Source organism: Talpa occidentalis, unplaced genomic scaffold (genome assembly GCF_014898055.3).
Source record: "Talpa occidentalis isolate TD23 unplaced genomic scaffold, MPIMG_talOcc4v2.1 talOcc4.8, whole genome shotgun sequence".
NCBI lineage: Eukaryota > Metazoa > Chordata > Mammalia > Eulipotyphla > Talpidae > Talpa > Talpa occidentalis.
Window position 1 is genome coordinate 108,504,270 of NW_023605194.1, and position 18,444 is coordinate 108,522,713.

At 41.1% G+C, this 18,444-nt stretch overlaps 1 protein-coding gene across 1 annotated transcript in view; it reads left to right on the forward strand.

The window, feature by feature from the left end:
• NR3C2 (nuclear receptor subfamily 3 group C member 2) overlaps window positions 1-18,444 on the forward strand; it is a 290,543-nt gene that overhangs the window by 205,207 nt on the left and 66,892 nt on the right. The window contains exon 5 of the mRNA XM_037497992.2: window positions 6,169-6,285. Within this exon, the coding sequence (XP_037353889.2) occupies window positions 6,169-6,285 (117 nt within the window). The remainder of the gene's footprint in view (window positions 1-6,168; window positions 6,286-18,444) is intronic.

Sequence of the window (18,444 nt, forward strand, 5' to 3'; positions counted from 1 at the left end):
GCTATGTTCTCAGATATTTTTCATACATATTTTATAATTCCCTTAATACATTTTTTATTATTTTTCTTTATACAGTCATTTGGCTTGTAAAGAATTTTTTAAAAGGACAGTTCTTTTTACATGTAGCTATTTATTTATCATTTCCAGTTGATTCCTTTCTTTTCTGTACATCCAAATTACTATCCAGTATCATTTCTCTTCAACATAAAGAATTTCCTTTTTCATTTCTTGTGAAGTGATTCTGTTATCAACAGATTTTCTTAGTTTTAGTTTATCTAAAATGTCTCTATTTTACCTTCATTTCAACAAATACTTTCATTGGTTGTAGAATTATGGGTTGACAATATTTAAAGATACATATAGTCTTCTGACATTAAACATTTCCATTTTGAAAAATCAGTTATTATTCATAGGCCTGTATCTCTTTGTTTAATGTAATTTTTTTTTGTTCGGCCTTCTTTTAAATTTTTTTCACTAAATATTTGTTTTTTAGCAAGTTAAGTTTGTTATGCCTTCATGGATTTTTTGTCTTTGGGAGATTTGGGAAACTATAGGTTTGTTGGTTTTGTTTTAGTTAAGCTTGGAAATTTTTGTTTATTTTTTCTGACCTATTTTGTCTCTCCTTTCCTGCGGGCTTCAACTTGATGTCCATTAAATTGATTAGTGCCGTCCTACAGGCCACAGAGGCCTTATTCACTTACTGTTAATATTTTCCCCTTTGTACTTGAGTTTGGACGATTTCCATTTATATGTCTTTAATGTCACTGATCAGTTTTGCTTAGTGGGCAATATGTTGTTAATTCTAACCAATGACTTTTATTTGTGATACTTTATATTTTAGTTTTTGGATTTGTATTTTCAGTTTCCAAAATCTCTCCTGATGGTTCCCATTGCTTTATACCTTTCATTCATATTTCCTTATACATTCTAACATATCAATTTAACAACCCTTATCTGCTATTTCCAACATCTGAGTCATTTGTGAGTTGGTTTCTACTGACTAAATTTCCTCTGGACTCTAGTTCATATTATTCTGGGTTTAAATATAATAATTATTATATTCCAGACATTCTGATATTCCAGATTCTATTATATTTCTCTGAAAAGTGCTGTTTTGTTTCAGTAGTCAGTTGTATAATTGATATCAACTGCGTTTGTAGTCTTTGTTTGATACTAGTTTGGGATAGGTTGCTCTGGCTATGCCTTCACCCCTGGGATAAATGCCTTAATCCTGAGATAGGGTGCTTCTTCAGAGGGCAGGAACCAGGTAGAACTTCCTTTGAAAGCTGGAGGTGCATTTATTCTAATTTAGTGGGATTCCAACCCCCTCTTAATGGCAGCAGCTGAAATATCTGTTCAGCTCTCGCAATCTTCATTTGTTGCTTCACCCCCAGACTTTGGAGGTTCATGCTCAATTCAGGGGTCAGCTAAAAATTTGAGGGAAGTTAATACATACTTTTCATCTCCCTCCACACCCCATAGCATACTTCTTTCCAAAATACCCTCTTTCTATACACTGTTTTAAGTCCAAAAGCCTGCTCTCTGCCTTGTCAGATTCTAAAGCTGAGGCTTTTGCTTGGTTTCTCTCCACCCTACACTGAATACAAGGTCCAAGGGGAGAAAAAACATTGAAATGTGAATCTATGGTGATTTTCTCTTTTCAATAATTTTGTTTCTGCTTTTGGTTGCTCCTCGCTGCCATCAAATCTTTTTTTCTTCCTTTTGTAGATAATTCCTAACGGTTATCTGTAGATTTATCTGATTCAGGCTATTCTGCTACTACAGAAACTGAATGCTTCTCATATTGGTCATGTAACTTGAATGAGAAATAAGTCTTTATTTCCTTTACCACTGAGATTTTTCTTTTTTAACCACAAGATTATTTCTGTGATTATAAATTCTAGTATATAGCTACCAACTTGCATTAATGATCATATCTGAGAGCTTTGAAGCAGAGTATTAATCATATCACCTACTTCTATTTTGCCTACCTGGTATATAAAGTCCAGATCAAGGTTCTAAAACACATCTTTGACTTTGACATTCTGTAAGCGGGAATCTGCACTGATGATTTATCAACTGCTGAATAAAATGAGTTCCTTAGCTTGTCATTCAAAACCTCTACTCCCCAGTCCTCTGTGTTCCTGTTGTCTTCCCTGTGGAAGCATCACAGTGGAAAGTCCTTTCCCCTCAAATCCAGCATGTCACTTATTTCAGATTAACTATCTTAACACTAGGAGAGCACAGTGTTTTAAAAGGGCACAATCCTAAGTTGTTTTAAAGTCTTCTAGGTGCATTTGCTTGTTTTCATTATGGGTTTTTTTAATTTGGATTTTTGTTAATATAGATGCAGGAATAGAACACATTACATATGCATGTAGGTATACTTGAATCATTGCTGCTACCACAACTCAATATGTAAATGACGGAGTCGTCTGCAAACTGTCCTACCATTCCTGCAGCCATCACTTCCGATTGTTCCCATCCTGTTTGTGGAAGATGAACTGGTGGCTGCAACCACATTGCTTGTAAGAAACCAGGTGCCCTGTTCAGATGTTGCACCTACAAGGAAACTGTTCTGTAACTGTTAAAGTGACGAATTTTTTAAACGTGTCCATGTCAAAAACAAACAAAAAAAACTATATAGAATAATCCCAGCTTTTGAAGTCTCTGTTCTTAAAACTCCCTAAGAAGAAAAAGTCTAGTATGTATGTAGGATAGTGACCGATTCTTCTGCATTCTTGTATGCCTACAATCTAAGACACTCGGTTTTCTTTTTTTGTAGATTCACAGAAGTGGAAAGAATTATCCCAAGCTTGAGTGTTTTGTGACCTTGCACACATAGTAGGTTTAAATTAATATTTGTTGAATGGAAACCAATTAAAATTGCACTTAGCTCTCTCTTTGGGCTTTAAATTGTACTCAACCATGTAAAATTATTAGTGAAATAATAGGGTTTTCTACTGAATTTCATGCCATGCAAAAGTCATATAAAGCTGGTTGCCAGTGGAAATACTGGTGCTAGTGTAGAAAGTGCCTGGTTCAACAAATGTTCCTTTGCTTATTTTCTTTGAGGAGCCCTCTCAATATCCTGTTGGATCAACTTTAAATTATATTTGCAAATGAATATTTAGAAAAGTCTCTGGCCCTAAGGTGCGGTAATAATGTGGCTCTTCTGACTGGTTTCCCTCCTGCCTGTAGGGACAATCCCTTGCCTGTTCTGGCAGGAGCCTCTTCTTGTGAACAATAGCAATGCTGATCTTGCCTGTGTCCTGGGGATACTTACTGTCAGGCTTAAATAAGCTAGTGCTCTGTAGACTGTGCTGGAAGACCAGGGTGCCTTGGGTGTGGGTGTGGTGCACTAACCTGCATCTGAATCATATGCAATGTTATAAGCCAGTGCAACCTTAATAAATCAATTTTAAAAATGAAATAGGGCCTCCCTGGTGGCCTAGGGGTTAAGACTCAGTGCTAACACCACAATTGCCTGAGTTCAATCCCAGCCAGAGAGCTAACCCACATCAGGGAGGTGACCCATATGGCACAGCAGACCTCTGCTGCCCCGCCCGCTGCTCCCCTCAGCAGTGTATTTCAGTACATCTGCCTGTTCTGCTCCCCACTCTGTCTTTGGTGAATCCTCTTACTCCCTGCACCTCTGGCCTACACCCCAGTTCTATGCAAAATAAATAAATAAATAATCTTTAAAAAAATCAGAACTTTGAAATCGGACATTGAAAAGCAAAGTTAGCACTCTAACAGGACCTTAAAATTCTATTCTAAAAGGGGTAATGCCTTCTAGACCTTACCGTGCTGTGCAGAGTCAGACAGTGTTGCATTCGTCAATCCAGTCTTCGCTGTGGCACCAGCAGCCTTGTGTGCCTGTATCACTGAGCACCCTTAATTTCTTGAAAAATCATTAGATTATTCTGATTGTAGGTTTTACTTCTTCATTTTGGTGGATTCCCCTCTGCTATTAATGTTGTTTTACTGCTATCATTATTACTAAGATTTACCATAATGTTGTTGAGAATGGGCTTAGATTAAATTATTTTAATTACATTAAGTGATGCATATTATTTTTATTGCATTTTTACTGTAATTTACTTAGTCATTCTCGGCCAAGGGAATGTGATGGCACAAGACAGAGGGGGTACTTTAGGGCCTGTTCCCGGCTCTGCAGACCTCAGTGTGACCCCACCCTCTGTCTGCACGTCACCCTGTCCTGAGGCTCAGTCCTGACTTCTCTTTCCAGTCTCTGCTCCTTCTCACCGTGACCATGCTCCGCCTTATGGACGACGTGTCCAGCCTCTCTCCTCACCATAGCCTGTGTGTCTGACTGCTGACTTCACACGGCCACGTCGAGCCCTCCCAGGCATCTCCAGCCTAACGTGTGCGCGGCTGAGCCGGGGCAGTTCCCCATCAATCACACACTTCTCTCTCCCCTCATTTTAATTCATGGTGATTCCACTTTCCTCAGCCAGTGAATCTTAATGCCTCTTTCACTCCTGACTCTCTCCCGTCCATCGGCAAATCCTTGCTTCTCTCTCATGGCATCCCGAGCAGTCCTGCTCCGCGTGGCTCTCCCTGCTGCCACCCCGGCCACCCACCGGCATCTCCCACCTGATCAGTGACCACCTCCAGCCCCCACTCTGCCTGCCTCTGTCCTTGGTCCTTTGCAGCCATTTTTAAACACAGCAGCCGGAGTGTAAATGTAAATCAAATGTAACGTCAAATGTCAGTCATCTCGAGACTTGTCTCTGCTCCCAGCCCTCTAGGGTAGCAGCTTCCCATCCTCTGAGTAAAAGTGAAAGTCTTGGACCTGAGCCACAGGTCCCGCTTCACCTAACTCATGTTAGCAGTTTTCTTCATCTCCTCTTGTTTTCTAGTCGTTCTTTCTGCTCTTTCACACTTGGATCTTCTTGAAACATAAAGAATCCTCCCGACTCTGTCCCTACCTCATTTGCCTTTTCCTCTGCTCAGTAGATTTCCTCCCTGCAGTGTTCACACAGCACCTTCATTTCCATCAAACCTTTGTTTAAAAATCACCTTTCAGGGCCTCCCTGGTGGCTCAGGGGGTTAAGCACCGCTCTGTGAAGCAATCTGAAGATTCTGCAGCACAAGTTCAATCCCCGGCCGGCCAGGGAACAACCCACATGGCGCAGCAGACCTCTCCTGACTCGCCCGCTGCTCTCCTCAGCAGTGTACTTCGGTCAATCTGCCTGTTCTGTTCCCCACTCTGTCTCTGGTGAATCCTGCCACTCCTGCATCTCTGGCCTGTACCCCAGCTCTTGTATGCATAAGTAAATAAATCATTAAAAATAATAAAAATAAAAATCACCTTCCAGTGAGACCTTCTCTGTGATTTTTCTAAAATTCCTGCATCCTCCCATACCTTTAGCATATCGTTCACACCTTCCTTTCATTTTGCTCCCTAGCACTTATTACTAACTGACATTTGCACATTTTACCTAATTGCTTTGTCTGGTGTCTGTCTCCCCCCAACCAATGAAAGTTAACATGAACAAGAACGTGTGTCTTATCCACAGCCCTAGCCCCAATGTTTCTGGTAATGCCTGCCATTATGCCTAGTGAATGTTCAGTATATGCTTTTTAAATAAATAAATGAATGCTAGAGCTAGGCGATCACTGTATCTTGCCAGTAGATGCCACATTATAAGCATATGTTGTGCCCATGTCTGGATATTTTCAGTTCCAGCTAGTTCTGCAGAGTGCAGTAAGCATTTCCAGTTGTATGATCTGAATGTGTTCTCAGGAGGTCACATGTGTAAGTGGTGGACAGGCTTGTCCACTGGAACAGCTGCAGCAGCACCATTGCTTAGGTCGCTGCTGTTGTGATGTCAGGATGAAATCTGCATCTGTCTCCTGAATCTGGGCTGATGCAGCTATCAGGCTCCAACATTGGGGGAGAGTGACTTTACTTATGTGACAACCTGTTGAAATTAAACAGTACCAATCTTCTCATCTGTCATCAAAAGTATCAGCTGTGTTGAGATGGTCTATGTCTAGTTTATCTGCAAATTATGGTTCCCTTTTACTTTTGTGAAGATTTCACAGCAGCACAGAAGAAAGTTCCATGTTCTGATTGTATGTTTTAGTACTTTGTGTTAGCGTAATAGTCTAACAATTGCTTTTCATTATTTTAATCAGGGCAACACAACTATTTATGTGCTGGAAGAAATGATTGCATCATAGATAAAATTCGACGGAAGAATTGTCCTGCCTGCAGACTTCAGAAATGTCTTCAAGCTGGAATGAATTTAGGAGGTAAGTTCTGTGTTTTTAGTTTAAAAGGATTAATATTTAATATAACACCACTAGACTGTTTGTGCTACCAAAGTTAAGATGAAGTCAACATGGAGCAAAGATTTCTAAAAATCTAAGGCGTCTTGTTTTCATGCTAAAACATTTTAGGGGAAAATTATTTCTTTGCAGGAGTTAAAATGAAGTATGTGATGTGGCTATGTTCCTAGTGAAGTTTTCAACCCTAAGTTTGCTAAGGTTTCAAGAACTGGGCACATAACCAAAACTAAAACAAAAATGAATGACTTTTTCTATAAAACTGTAGCTAACAGTTTTTATTTCCATGTCTATTTAGAAATAAGACCTAGGTATGTTAAACATTAAACAGATAGGAATAAATCCCTAACTCTAGGAATAAATATAATAAAGGAAAACTTATATATAAAAAAAAAACTTTTAAATGTTACAGAAGCTACCAAAAGAGTGGGGGAGGCAAAGACTTGAACCAAACAAAAAGTATACAACATCCATGAATGGGAAGATGCAACATCTTAAAGGTATCAGTTTTCACTAAGCTAATTGATCAGTATAACAAAATCCTAACAAAAATACCAGTTGATGATTCCATGATTCTGAAGAACAGCCAGGAAAATTCTGGAAAAGATAAGTAATGATGGCACTTTGCTCTATCAAATTAAGCATTTGATACAGCTACAGTGATTTGAATTGTCTGTGTATTTAGCATTGATTGTCAGATTAACAGAAATCAAGAAATAGATTCAAATCATATGAGAATTTTGTAAATAATAAAAATTGGCATTTCAGATCAGTGGGGAGGGGATAGAACAGAAATTATTGTTATAACCAGGAAGCCATCTGCAAAACAAGAAAGTTAATCAAAACTCTTACCATATACCAAGATAATTTCAAAGATTTAACCTTGAAAATATAACCATAGAAATAATGGAGGAAAAACATGGATTTTTTTTATACTCTCCAAATAATGAAGACCTTTCTGAATATGAAATAAATCCAGAAACTATGAAATAAAAGAATTGAGAAGAATGCTTCTACTTTCAAATCAAATACATCATGTATTATTCCAGAGGCAAAAAATAAATTAAAAACTGGAGGAAATACTTTTAACTTACACAAAGTATTTATTTCTAACATTGACAAAGAACTATAATTCTGTAAGAAAAGGAAACTAACTCATTAGAAAAATGAAAATTAACAATATTCATAGGTAATATTCATAGATAAACAAAATACAGTTTGCTTTGAAACACAAGAAAATATTCTCAATCTAGTCATAGTAACAAAATTGCAAATTTAAGATGAGATTTTTCTTATAAATGACAAAGAGAGAGCATTTTATTACATATTATTTTATGAATACAGAAATTAAGTGAAGCTTGTGGTCATCTCATGCATTTTGGTATAAACTGATACAACCCCTGTGGAGGGTAATTGAGCTATTTCAGTAAAATGCTAAAAGCACACATCCTTTGAGTCAACAGTTCTACTTTTAGGATTTATCTAAAGTATATCCTTGCAATGTATGTATGAAATGATATACATATAAGGTATTCATTGTAATGTTAAATATCAGGATTACATTAAATATTCATCTGTTCAGGATCAATTATTTAATTGATCTTCAGACATTGGTAAAAATAAGGGGAAGTCTGTATGGACTGAGCTCCAAAATGTTTAGTGAAAAAAAATCAGGTTGCAAAACAGTATGTTTATTAAAATCTATATATCTTTTTCAAAAAAGAATATAGAGATTTGTGGAATGCTATATAACAAATCATCAATGGTGGCTATCCCTGTAGGTAGCTGAGAGATAAGGATAGAAAGAATTGATTTTCACTGCACATTCTTCTGTGCCTCTGAATTTTGTGTTGTATTTAATACATGTGTAGGTAATATCAGAATTACTGATTTAAAAGAAATCAAGTAACACCTAAAAGAAATAAACTTGAGATTTCAACCTTTTTGATGAATGAATTAACTGGCTTGCTGGCCAGGACTCTGAGGTGAGCACAACTCCTTGCCAAGCAGAGTGACTCTTAGAACCCAGGAGAATGAGCTGGGCTGCCTGAGGCCATGCCTGTACCAGCCTGTCCTCCGTGCCTCAAGCTCAGCTAAGAGGCGATGCTGGTAAGAGGGCAGGCTCTGGAGCCAGACTGTCCGGTTCCCTTGTTCTGCCATTTCCTGACCTTGCAGCCCCAGGCAGGCGACTGCCTTTCCGCGCCTGTTTCCCTGTCTTCAGCTGCCTTTGAACATCAGTGATCTACTGTCTAGGCGGCAGTGTGGGTTACATGAGGCGATACCTAGGGAACAGAGTGGCTCATTGCAGTGCCCATGCAGGTCCACACGTGGTCAAAAAAATATCGCCCCTTGTTTTGGAGATGGTGAATCCCTAAAGATGCCATTGCCCCTAGATCCTAGATCTCCGGACTCCTGGTTCTTCTAGTAAACCACACTACACCCTTGATGGAATATCCAAATCATCACAGAGGTGGCATAAAGGACACCATCTAAAGCACGTGAGAATAGGGAGAAATTTATAACTTAAAATCCAGATGGCATAAAATTACCATTAGATGTAAAGTGAACTGTCAGTCAAATTTGTAAAATCCATCATCTGAATTGAATCACATCTACACACTATGAAGATATATTTCAAATATCTATGTAGAATGCTGATGTAGCTTTTAAAATATTGTGTAATGCTACGTAACATACTATACATATTGTGTTCTATAAAATAGGATTACTATTGGCTACTATAAAACGATAACATAGTGGTCATACTCACAGTTCCTCTCGCATCTCCTGGAGCTGTGTTCAGGATTAACTGAGTTCACACAGCATCTTTAGACCAGGGTTGTCAGCCTCTGCCCTGCTGGCATTTAGAACCAGATAGTTCTGCGCTGTGGAGGCCCAGCCTGGGTAGCAGAGGAGCTATTCATTGTGAAGCCTTTAATTGTGAGATGTTTTCTGCTAAGATATACATTCCACCCAGGATTGTTGCTGGCTTGGACATTGCTTCATCCCAGTGGCTCGGGCTGTGCCTGGCACCAAGTAGGTGCTGCGGAGCTTGCTGCTGAATGGGTAAAGGAGTGATGAGTGGTCTCAGGACCTCTGATTCTGAAACTTTCTGCTCAACCCTCTCAATGTGTTATCCCTTTGAAGCCTCGTGTAACACTGTGCAGTACATACTATTAATCTATCCTTTTTAGGAGTGAGTTCGTGAAGGCACAGGGAGTTTAAACATCTGGCCCAAGGCCACACAGCCAAGGAATGACAGAACCAGAACTCAGATTTCTATTTCCGGCACCAACGCCCATGCCCAGCACTCCTCTGCTGTAGACACTGGGTCCATGTTAGTAGGTTAGTGTTTCCTAGCCCAGATTATCTAGTAATGGCAACCGGGGCATCCAGGGTATTTACTTGGGTTTACAATGGTCTGTAAATGAGGTTTGGACAGTACATGATACAAAATTTGCTTAATTTGTTGTTGATTTCTGTGTATGCAGAATAGGTTTTTGTGGGTTTCAGTAAAACATTTTGCTAGCAAGAAAGCTTATTTTTAATCCTTAGGTCATTGATAGGAGAGATTCCCAAAAAAGGCAGAGTGAAAATTAATATTCATGAGTGTAATGTTTTTAGGTTCAAGCTATAATTTAACCATTTCTGGTCCATAAGCTAAATAATTTACTCGGAACCTCATTTTTTGTTTCCATTTGGGCAAGAAGAAATGCAAGTGATTTTATCATATTAAAAAAGGAGAAAATGGGGCCTCCCCTGGTGGTGCAGCGGTTGAGCACTGGGCTGCGAGGCTGCCCGCAGCCTCTGCAGTGCCAGTTCATTCCCGGGCCACCGGCAAGGGTCGCGCAAAAAAAAAAAAAAAAAAAAAAAAAAAAGGAGAAAATGTAAATGTTGACCTCTCAATGTGAAAGTCTTTTAAAATGTGAATTAAATGAAAACTTTTTATACATGTTCCAATCTCACCCATGTTTTCCTGGCGAAACTCATCTGTCCTGTCTTTTTTTCTCCACCTGCTTCTGCTCTCACCCTTGGGGCCTAAGGCAGATAGCAACCTGGTAACATGCTTGGAAGACATTTTCTGTTCATAAACTCTTATGTCTTTAGGAACAAAACCCTCTACTTCCAAAGGCTACAGGAATCCCAAGTACTTTAGAGTCATTTTTCCTGTCTACCAACTGCTGAGTGTGGAATACTGTCCATATCCCCAAACTAGCCTCTCCTTTCGAAAGTGGAAGAAGAGTAGAAGATTGTTATTTCTCAGAAATAAATTAAAGCTATAAAATGTGCCTCTTTGCTTTTCTCTAGCTCCGCTCCCTCCCTCTTCCCACAAGTACTATTCCTTTTCTTTAAAATCCTGCTGAGCTTTAGGCTGCATGCAAAGGAAAATAGCAGAAGATGTGAGAATGTCAACAGAGAAATTGAAAGGAAAATAACAGCTTTTCTGGCCCCAAGCTGGGCCTGCCACTCATGCTATAGCCCCCATTGGTAGATCTTTAAAACTCATGGTTGTGTAGACATGAGAATGTGCTTCTTGCTTAGCCCTGCCTGGAAATGATCACTTCTTTTGTGCGTGCCAAGGTTCTGAAGAAGTTGAGCTGTGCATGTCCTTTAAAGCTTCCCCTGAAATCTGCAAAGCACAGGGTTAAACCTAAGTGGCCTTCAGAGAAGAATTAGTCCTTTGGGATATCTGGAGCTTAACTGCCCTCTGACCACAGGAGATAGGGGAATCTCAGAAGCCTTCCTACCCTTCCCCTCCCATTTTACAGACGAGGAACTTGGAATCCCAAAAGCAAATCATTGGAGATTTGAAAAGTGCAAGGCAGGGACTCTATTTCAGCCTTTTCTCCTTTCCAAACTACCCCTCTTGTTTCACTTTTCTGGATTTGCTAAGAATTCCACTTTCACAATCCTTTCCTGAAGTCTCTGAAATATTACCGTCTTGCTTCAGGTAGCTGTGAAAATACAGATTCACAAGCCACGGGGTGTCCTTCATTTTACTTCCAGCTTACTTCCAGTGGCTGTCTGGAACTTTCCTTAACCTCATCATCACTTTCATTTAGTTTAGCAGGAACCTTCAAAGGCAGTCACATCGGGCCACCTTCTCCTCTGGATGAAACGTGTGGTGTGGGAAGAGAGAAGGCTCTCAGACCCAGAAGCAGGCTCAGTGGTAGCCGTGAGCAAGAAGGCAGCTAAAAGAACAAGGAAGGGGGGAGCACATGCTTAAATGCTGGGGATGGTGCAAGGAAACAGGTCCTTTAAGACTGGAACCAAGAGCAGGAATCATTTCAACTAAGGTCCATCCCTATAATGTAGTATTAATCAGTCAATAGCTGATAGCTGTGAAAATCCACAAGAGTTTGCAAAATCAGGTCAGTCACTTATTCCTGTGATTACGACTCCATCTGAAAACACCTGCAGGACTCAGAAGGCTTAGAGGAAATGACAAGCTAGTGGAGTAGGATCAGGAACTGGGTCCTCTTCTATGTTTTCTAGTTTACTCATCACGCATCACGATCACGTGTTTCGTGATATAATTGAAAGAACATAGAGTTGGCCATTTTGAACTAAAATGAAGAGGATCTTCAGACTAGACAATATTACCACTGAGCAAGAGAGGTAAAGATCTAGAGGTTCTGAGAACAAAAAGACTGTGCCCTGAGCAGGAAGACAGAAAACAGGAAGCGTGAGGGAACTGGGAGACATCAGTAAGTGGAGAGGGCTGTGAAAGGCTTTAAACCTGAAATGGAGAAGTGAGCCACGGAAGGGCAGGATTACTCCTGGCTCAGCAAGCCCAGAGGCCCCTGGAGCCGAGGAAGGTGGGCTCTGGCTGCCGAAGGGAGCGCCAGGCACCTCCTCGGTCACCTGCAGATCTCACACCCATGCGGGCCTGGTGAGAGAAATTGTGGAATCACTACCAGGGAGAGTGTAGGTTAATATCTGAAATCCAATAAGAAAAAGCATCTTTTATATCCATGAGGGTCTCCTGAGGCAGGATATGCAACCGTCTGCAGAAGTTTAGAAGCCCAAGCGTGCCGAGTTTTATGAAGAAATACCATTCCTCGGATGATATTTTTACTTCCATCCCTCTTGCTTATAGACAATAAGAATTTCAATGGGACCTTTGAACAGTGACTTGTGGGGGGAGAACACGTTTTTATAAACCAGTGAAAGTGTGTTTTTTGAATCTTCCTATGTAAGTTAAGCCATATTAATTGTTCTAGAACTATAACTTGAGTTAAACAACTGGCTTTTTAAAAAATTCAGCAATTGGTTTTGTTTTAGAGAATATTTGAGAGAAATTGAGTTTTTTTTTTTTTAAAAATTGTTAAATGTACAGTCTGATTAACTTCATTGTTAGAATTGCCACTTCTAAAGCATGAGGCTCTTACCCCACGTTTTTAAAGTTCTTTCTCTGGTGATGACCTGCATTTGTGAATAACTGTAAATACAGTGTCATTTATAGAGCTTCTTCCTGCTTATGTGCATAAAGTTAAACAGAGATAACATATAGAGAAATGGAGGAATGTGTGTTCTCCTTGTCTGGATACTTGAACCACTGGCATTTTTATCCTGCCACACTTTCTGGAAGAAAGTGCTCCCAAAGCAGATCGAATTGAAAGATTTTCTCCACTTCTTCAATTCCAAGACTTACTTTCACTTTCATAGTTTAACTATTGTGATTAGAACCTGCGGTCAATAGGTACTTGTAATTTTCATTCCTTTCCCTCAAAACCCTGACTTGAATTGCTGTTATTTTCGGATTGAGGATGTTGCAAAGCAAAAACGGGTCCAGGTCCTCAATGCAACGGGTTCCTCCCTCCCAGAAATCCCTCACACCCCCGCACATGCTCACGCCTCATGAGCTCTCACAACCAGCTCCTTTTCTTGGGTCTTTTAAAATAAGTCACCCCGGGGTGCTGGGAGCCCTGTGCTTGGACGCAGTAAAGCGCCCACTTACTCTTTAATTCTCATATGCATCCTTCCGGGTGGGGGTGACACCCCCGCTTTACTTAAAGGGCCTCATTGCTTCCTGGCCTCTGGGGCCCAGGACATCTTGTCATTCGACTGGACGGGCTCGGGAGATGTAGCGTCGGAGGCTCCCTGTCTTCTGAGGAGCGTATCAGAGACACGGTCCCTTGGCCCGTCCACAGCGCCTGTCAGCTCCTGTGCCCCTGCGTGCGCTCTGCGATGCACCTTGTTTCTGACTCGCTAAAAGACTGGGATTTTGATGATTCTGTTTGTTTGTGGTGCTTCACACTGTTGTCACTCTGGCAACTTCAGATGATGGAGTTTTATGATAAAAACGGTGATCAGTTCAGCTAGTCTGTGGGATGTACCGGGATGGCATGGAGAACAAAGTAAATTTCAATTTCTAGGCTTTTCCACTTTTACTATTTTAACTTACTGTTGACCTGCTTTCTACCAAGTTCTCGCCTCCTTGCCCTGTTGCTTTTGCTTGCAGCTTCTACCACACATTCCCCCCAGCTTTCCTCTAGCCCTCAGCTTCATAGTCACCTGGACTGTCTTGTACTAAAATTCCCCAGAAGAGAGTCAGGTTCAGCGAGACAGTGCCTCCAGGACGGAGCTCCTGATTGCTCCGAGTCCTCCTGAGCGTGGAGACCGGAGGCTGCGTTGCCTCAGCCTTTGCTGACCAAGGCCCCGGTGGCTCAGAGCACGATGACAAGATACAGTTTGACTCCATTTTTCAGAAGGGAGCTGTGAGCATAGCGTGAAATCAGCCACAGCGGCCGCCTCTCTGGCACCAACCCCACCAGCTCCCGGCATCTTGGAATCGTGGCGCTTCCGTCCCATCATAGCAAGTTTGCCCACACCCTGATTTTTATTCACATATTGTAAATTATCCCTATATTTAGGAGTAAAAGTGTCCATTTTTAGTAAGCAGATTGATGAAGCAAAATAGCGGCTTTATTGTACTGTTCATGCAAGGCTTTGCTGTAGAGCTCAAGACTTTCTGATAGGGCTACTTGGGAAATACACAACACAAAACACAAACAAGCTTATGGGAAGCAAACTTACGCCTTTGTTTTCAACCCCAGTTAACATATAAAGTAGATACTTTCTCTCTCTACTTGAATGTTCTCTATCCCCAAATGTCAGACTCTAAGATCATGGGGGAGTGGAGCCCCCTGGGCAGATTAGGGGTGCAGGGACACACTTAGGGCCACAGGCCACAGGTTTGCTGCACAAGTCACCTTAGAAAGGAGCCATCAGCCTCACGAGGAATCATGTAGGGTTTGCCTCAGACTCTGGCTTCTTCAAGTTACATTCATCAAATTCCTTTACTTTCAAGTAATTGGCATGTCCATGGAGCAATAGAACAACCTTTTATTTTCACCTGAAAATCTAGTGGGTAATTATCTGCTACTCGTAGGCTTTCTTTATCACTCACCTCTTCTCCCTTTCTTCACAGTCAAATATTGTGTTTGTGAAGACGGGGAGGAAGCTATTTATGTTATCATAATTCCTCTGCATTTTCACCTCTCAAATGTGCAAAACGCCATGCAAGTAACTCTCCGTAGATATTTCATGTCATTGTATTTTTCAGGGTGGTGGTTTTTCTGGGACAGATACTATGTCTTTTAAAGGCTAACCCAAATCTAACAGATTTTTAAAGTATTTTCATTGCTGTGTGAAATTATAAAACACATCCTCATTCTAGTGATTAATAAAGGCAGAAGTTCTCTGTAGTAAATTGAGGGAGTAAGAATAGAATAACAATCAAGATTGTTATTTGCGTTATTTATGATTAAAAAGTAATGCTTTACATTTTGACACAGCGGCTCTCAAAAGCTGAAGTAGCTGAGCTAATAAAAATGACTTCAGGGCCTCCCCTGGTAGTGCAGGCGGTTGGGCACAGCGCTGTGAAGCTGTCCGCAGCCTCTGCAGTGTGGGTTCAATCCCAGCGGGCCAGGGAGAACCCCACATGGCGCGGCAGACCTCTCCTGTCTCGCCCGCTGCTCCCCTCAGCAGTGTATTTCAGTCAATCTGCCTGTTTTGTTTCCCACTCTGTCTCTGGTGAATCCTCTCACCCTCCTGCACATCTGGCCTGTACCCTGGTTCTTGTACGCATGAATAAATAAATCTTAAAGAAATAAAATAAAAATGACTTCAGAATGTGCTACCTTGTTATTTTGAAGGAAAAAAAAAAAATCTGTCAACAGTGATATAAAGGCGGTCATTGAGGCAGGTCCTGAGAATAGGAAACTCCAAAGTGTAATTGTTCTGTGTTCTTCCCTCAGTGTTTTGTACAGTATTTGCTTGGAGAGTGCAATAATGTGAAATAATGTTTAAATAGTGATGAGGATAAACAGTTCTCCATTTGGTGTCATTTTCGTGTGTTATCCTGAGTTTACACAAAAGGGCTCATTGTGTTTGAAAAGTGCATCTCTGGTCAATGCGGCCATTGGTGGCCCAGAAGGGCCCATAGCCTGCCGCTGCTCTGCAGGTGTCCAGGTGACAGCGCAGAGAGGTGGTGAAAGGGCCAGCTCCCAGCTGTTTTCAAGGACTTAAGCTGTGTGAAAGAAGAGCCACTTTCACAGGCCAGATGAGTGCCAGGCATGTAGTAACAGGGCACTTGAGAGCACCCCTGGGGTTAATGGTGGCCCACGTCTGAGTTCTTTCTCTTGGCTTTGGAGAAGGCATCTATGGCGTCTTGACTATCTATCGAAGCAGGTGTTGGCCCTCAGGATGTCATGCTGTGTCCAGGCCTCAGTACCGAGTGGCTTCACCCCAGGAGCTTCCATTATGTATCAATAGATCCTGTCCACTAGCCTGATGGACTCTCTTGTTAGATCCTTGGACTCAGGCTATGAAAACCAGCTCTTTGCATTCTCACCAGAAGTCTGAATCCCACTTTACTGTAAAGATTTCAAGCCACCTCAGACTTTGTTCAGCCGTTTCTCGACTGAGGATGACAGGCCAGGGCAGCTCTGGTCGATCTCTTGAAACTCTTGTAACAGATAATCAGAGGGTTGTGTCTCAGGGTTAGATTTCTGCCATGTCCCTTGGGTCCTCATCCACCCTGGCCTGTCACTGTATCCCTGGGAGCTACATCTCCAGCAGCTGCCAAGGAGGCAAACTTTTAAAGCCAAAAATTTTTAATCCTCAAAGATTTCTTTCAACCTAAAGTTGTCTTAATCTAGCCATCTTCAGACCCAGCCATTTGTAAAATTAGACTCATTCGCCAGTAAAAATTCAAGCAGTTTATCATTATTTCCTATAAAAATGGAAGGCATTTTATACTAATTACATGGAACCATTTGCTCACTTTTGAAAATTTTTAAAGCAAAAGTTTAAAGCCATTGGAACAAAAACACTTTCCCATTCTGTATATAGTCTTTTTTTTTTTTTAAGAAGTTAATGTTGAGTCAGATTAGAAATTTTAAACCAAGTTCAAGTTCACAGAACGGTAAGAAATCAAGGCTATAATTAAGTGATCATATTTTTTTTTAACCTGAAGTAACATTGGCCCCAGTGTTTAGTTTTCAGGATACAGTTCTCACCAGATGATTGTCACATTGTGCATACTACCCAAGGTCCAGTTACTATCCATACACCCCTCTACCCAGCTCCCCAGCCTCTGCCCTGACTGGTCACCACTGTTCTGTTGTCAGAATCCAAGGGTTTGCTTGTGTTTGGATTTTGTTTATTCTCTCTGTTCCATCCCATCAGGCCATTGCTCTTAGCTCTCACTGTGTATGGGATTCATCTGTTAAGTCTTTGTTTTGTTTGGTTTTTAAAAGATTTATTTATTTATGCATACAAGAGCTGGGGTAAGACCAGAGAGGCAGGGGGCGAGAGGATTCACCAGAGACAGAGCAGGGAACAGAACAGGCAGATTGACCAGAAGTACACTGCTGAAGGGAGCAGCGGGCGAGACAGGAGAGTTGGGTTGCGCCATGTGGGTAGCTCCCTGGCCAGCTAGGGATCGAACTCGTGCTGCAGAGGCTGCGGATTGCTGTATAGTGCGGTGCTTAACCCCTTGCACCACCAGGGAGGCCCTTGTTAAGTGTTTGTTTTAAACGTGCTCCTCTGAGCCTGCCCCTGGAGACTCCCAGGCAGAAAGTCTCACTGGCACTGGGGCAGTTTCTGTAAAACTCCATGTCATACATCGCTGGACCAGAACTGAGAAGCACTGCTTCTGGGGCTGCTGTGACACCAGTAGCATTTTTCTTAGCATGTCAAAGCCCTTTCATCAACTTTTAAAAACCTTTGGTCTTATTTTTCTACTTAGTATTATTATATTTCTCAGTTAAATCAGTAATTAGCATTTAGTAAAAATTTCTTCATAGGGTGAAGTCCCCTAAAAATGGCATTTAAGTTCATATATTTACATTTATCTTGCCAACCTTAAAACAGAGTCTTCTAAAGTTCCACATTAACTTAGTCTGCTGATTTCACAAATTGTGTCCCTAACTAAGCAATAACTTTTAAGTTTTGATAAGTTTTGATTAGCTCTACACTTAAATACTATAAATATTCAGAGAAGTTAAGCTCAAAGGTTGAAGAAAGGTCCTTATCCTCAGAGAGGACAAATACGGACACAGTGACGTCCATTTCTGCATGGAGAGCCAGCAGTTGGGGTGGAGACAAGCAGGTGAGGAGTCTTGGGAAGAAAACTGAGAGAAGGTAGCCTCCTTTTCTTACTGGCAGCTGGGGGTTAGGAAGAAATGTCTGTGTGTCTCTTCCGAGGCTCCCAGCAGGTCCGCTCAACTCCCTTCTCCCTTCCTTCAGAACAACCCCTTCACCCACGTGTCCATTCATGGTCAACAGAGTTGCCTTGGGTCACATTAAACATTCTCAGATAATATTAGTGGGGACACTATTGTTGGCTCTCCAGTTGCTTTATGCTTTAAGAAAAGTTCTAATCTGACTTTAAATATTATATCAGACTTGGGTTGATTCAAGACAAGACTTGGCTTTACTTGATTTATTTACTCTAATACTCACTAACTCCCCTGTTCCCAAACAGACCTTAATTCAGTGGGTCAGTTTTTCTCAAAATGTTGGATTTATTTTCTTGTTTAATAAACAAAATCTGAAGCCTTCCCTTAGGTTATTGAAAATTCAAAATAAATGGAATCCTATGACCAAGTTGGACTG